We start from the raw sequence: 1,721 nt of genomic DNA, 5'->3' as shown, positions 1-1,721 counted from the left end.
CGTAGAAATAACGAAGCAGGAGGAAATAAGAAGTAAACGCACCGAGCAGCCTTGCAAAATCTGGTCACAGCAGTTTGGGAAAAAAATGGCAGCAGCTGCTGATGAAATGTCAACATCCCTACATTAAAATGTTGATAAACTTAAGCATAACTACAGATGAATTTATAGGATGCAAGATTTGTTTATCACTTTCTTGCAAACGGGTAAAATGTAAATAAGATAATACATCACATGTCAAATGGATTGGGCTATTGAAATCTTTTATGTTTAATAAACATGAACCCATTTTGTTTCAAAACCTGAAATTGTTGGCCTGCAGACTGCTGCTGTGTGAAGTATACAAAGTTCACATAAACAAAGGTGAAATGAATGCAAAAATACACAATTAGAAGCCATTTACGACAACTTTTTATTGTTTGTAACAATATAAAATCAAGTCAGTTTTATTCAAACAACAAAATGTAACAAAGAGATTCAAACAGAACTCTTTCAGTAAATGTTTTAGTCTTGGTTTCTTGTTTTGCAAATCTGGTGGGAGTACTGATACATTTTAAGCCTTAAATGTAATTAGGTCACTATTTAGATAAAATACATCCTACATGTGATCCTTGTGTCCCTATTTTTTCAGGATTCTTCAAATAATCAGCAAGGAGAAGAAGCCAAACAAAAGTGAGTTGTGTTCATTTAATACTTACAACATTTTTTGTATTATTCATTTATGCACAAAAACATATTATGCTGAAAGTTATTTATAAACTTCTGTGTAAATTAGTTGTATAGAAGCTATTTTGACATAAAGTTATGAACACTATATATAATAACAGCTATTGTAGCGTCAGAAATAAGCAGGTGATCTAATGAATTTACATTTTCTCATTTAATCAATGCTGATTTATTTTTATTTAATTTTTTCTTTTTACAGAGAAACAGAAATGAGAAACTCGATATTGGCTCAAGTTCTAGACCAGTCTGCTCGTGCAAGATGTAGGTGCATTTTTAGATTTATGTCTATATTCATAATTTCACTGAGACTTTCATTTTGATTTGAACAATGTTCTCCTATGTTACTTTCTCAGTGAGCAATCTTGCGTTGGTGAAGCCAGAGAAGGCCAAAGCAGTGGAGAACTACCTTATTCAAATGGCTCGTTTTGGACAGTTAGGAGGGAAGGTAAAATAAAAGCAGTGTTTACTTAAAGAGACGTGYGCCACTGAGATTCTTTTATGTGAATGAACACACAATGTTCTTTGTGTTTAGATTACAGAGTCGGGATTGATYGAGATCCTAGAAAAAGTCAGTCAGCAAACAGAGAAGAAGACCACTGTCAAAGTAAGCTCCACTGAAATTACACTCATGATTGATTCACCTGCAGTCTCCTGTCCGTGTTTTATCTCTAACGCTGTGTGCCTGATTGTCAGTTCAACAGACTGAAGGTGATGGACTCAGATGAGGAGGACGATTTCTAAGTTTATACAAAAGTCCAGGAATGAGCCAAAAGTTCAGGAGTAGATATCCATTGTTGGGACGCTGACAGGATCTATGACTTGTGTCTTCTTGTCAAATTCCTGAGATGCCACACAACCTACGTTCGGAACGGCGGAACGGACACACCAAGACAAAAGAAAAAGGACATTTGGTTAATATTTTGGCATCTGGTTGGTGATAGAAAACACAGTGTTCAAACAGGTTTCTTTTCTTTTTTCTTGTTCTTTTTTTTTTTTTT

General features: G+C 34.7%; 1 protein-coding gene across 1 annotated transcript in view; it reads left to right on the top strand.

Annotated features, from left to right (window-relative positions):
• Positions 1–1,721, top strand: part of pdcd5 (programmed cell death 5) — a gene marked incomplete at its 5' end in the record, with an annotated part of 3,189 nt that extends 1,468 nt beyond the window's left edge. Inside the window, 5 exon segments of the mRNA XM_014001927.1 lie at positions 629–669; positions 923–984; positions 1,077–1,168; positions 1,256–1,327; positions 1,417–1,721. Of these exon segments, the coding sequence (XP_013857381.1) occupies positions 629–669; positions 923–984; positions 1,077–1,168; positions 1,256–1,327; positions 1,417–1,464 (315 nt within the window). The 3' untranslated portion in view covers positions 1,465–1,721.

Source organism: Austrofundulus limnaeus, unplaced genomic scaffold (assembly GCF_001266775.1).
Source record: "Austrofundulus limnaeus strain Quisiro unplaced genomic scaffold, Austrofundulus_limnaeus-1.0 Scaffold10, whole genome shotgun sequence".
NCBI lineage: Eukaryota > Metazoa > Chordata > Actinopteri > Cyprinodontiformes > Rivulidae > Austrofundulus > Austrofundulus limnaeus.
Note: the sequence above shows the minus strand (reverse complement) of the source record. Positions and strands in the feature narration are given on the sequence as shown.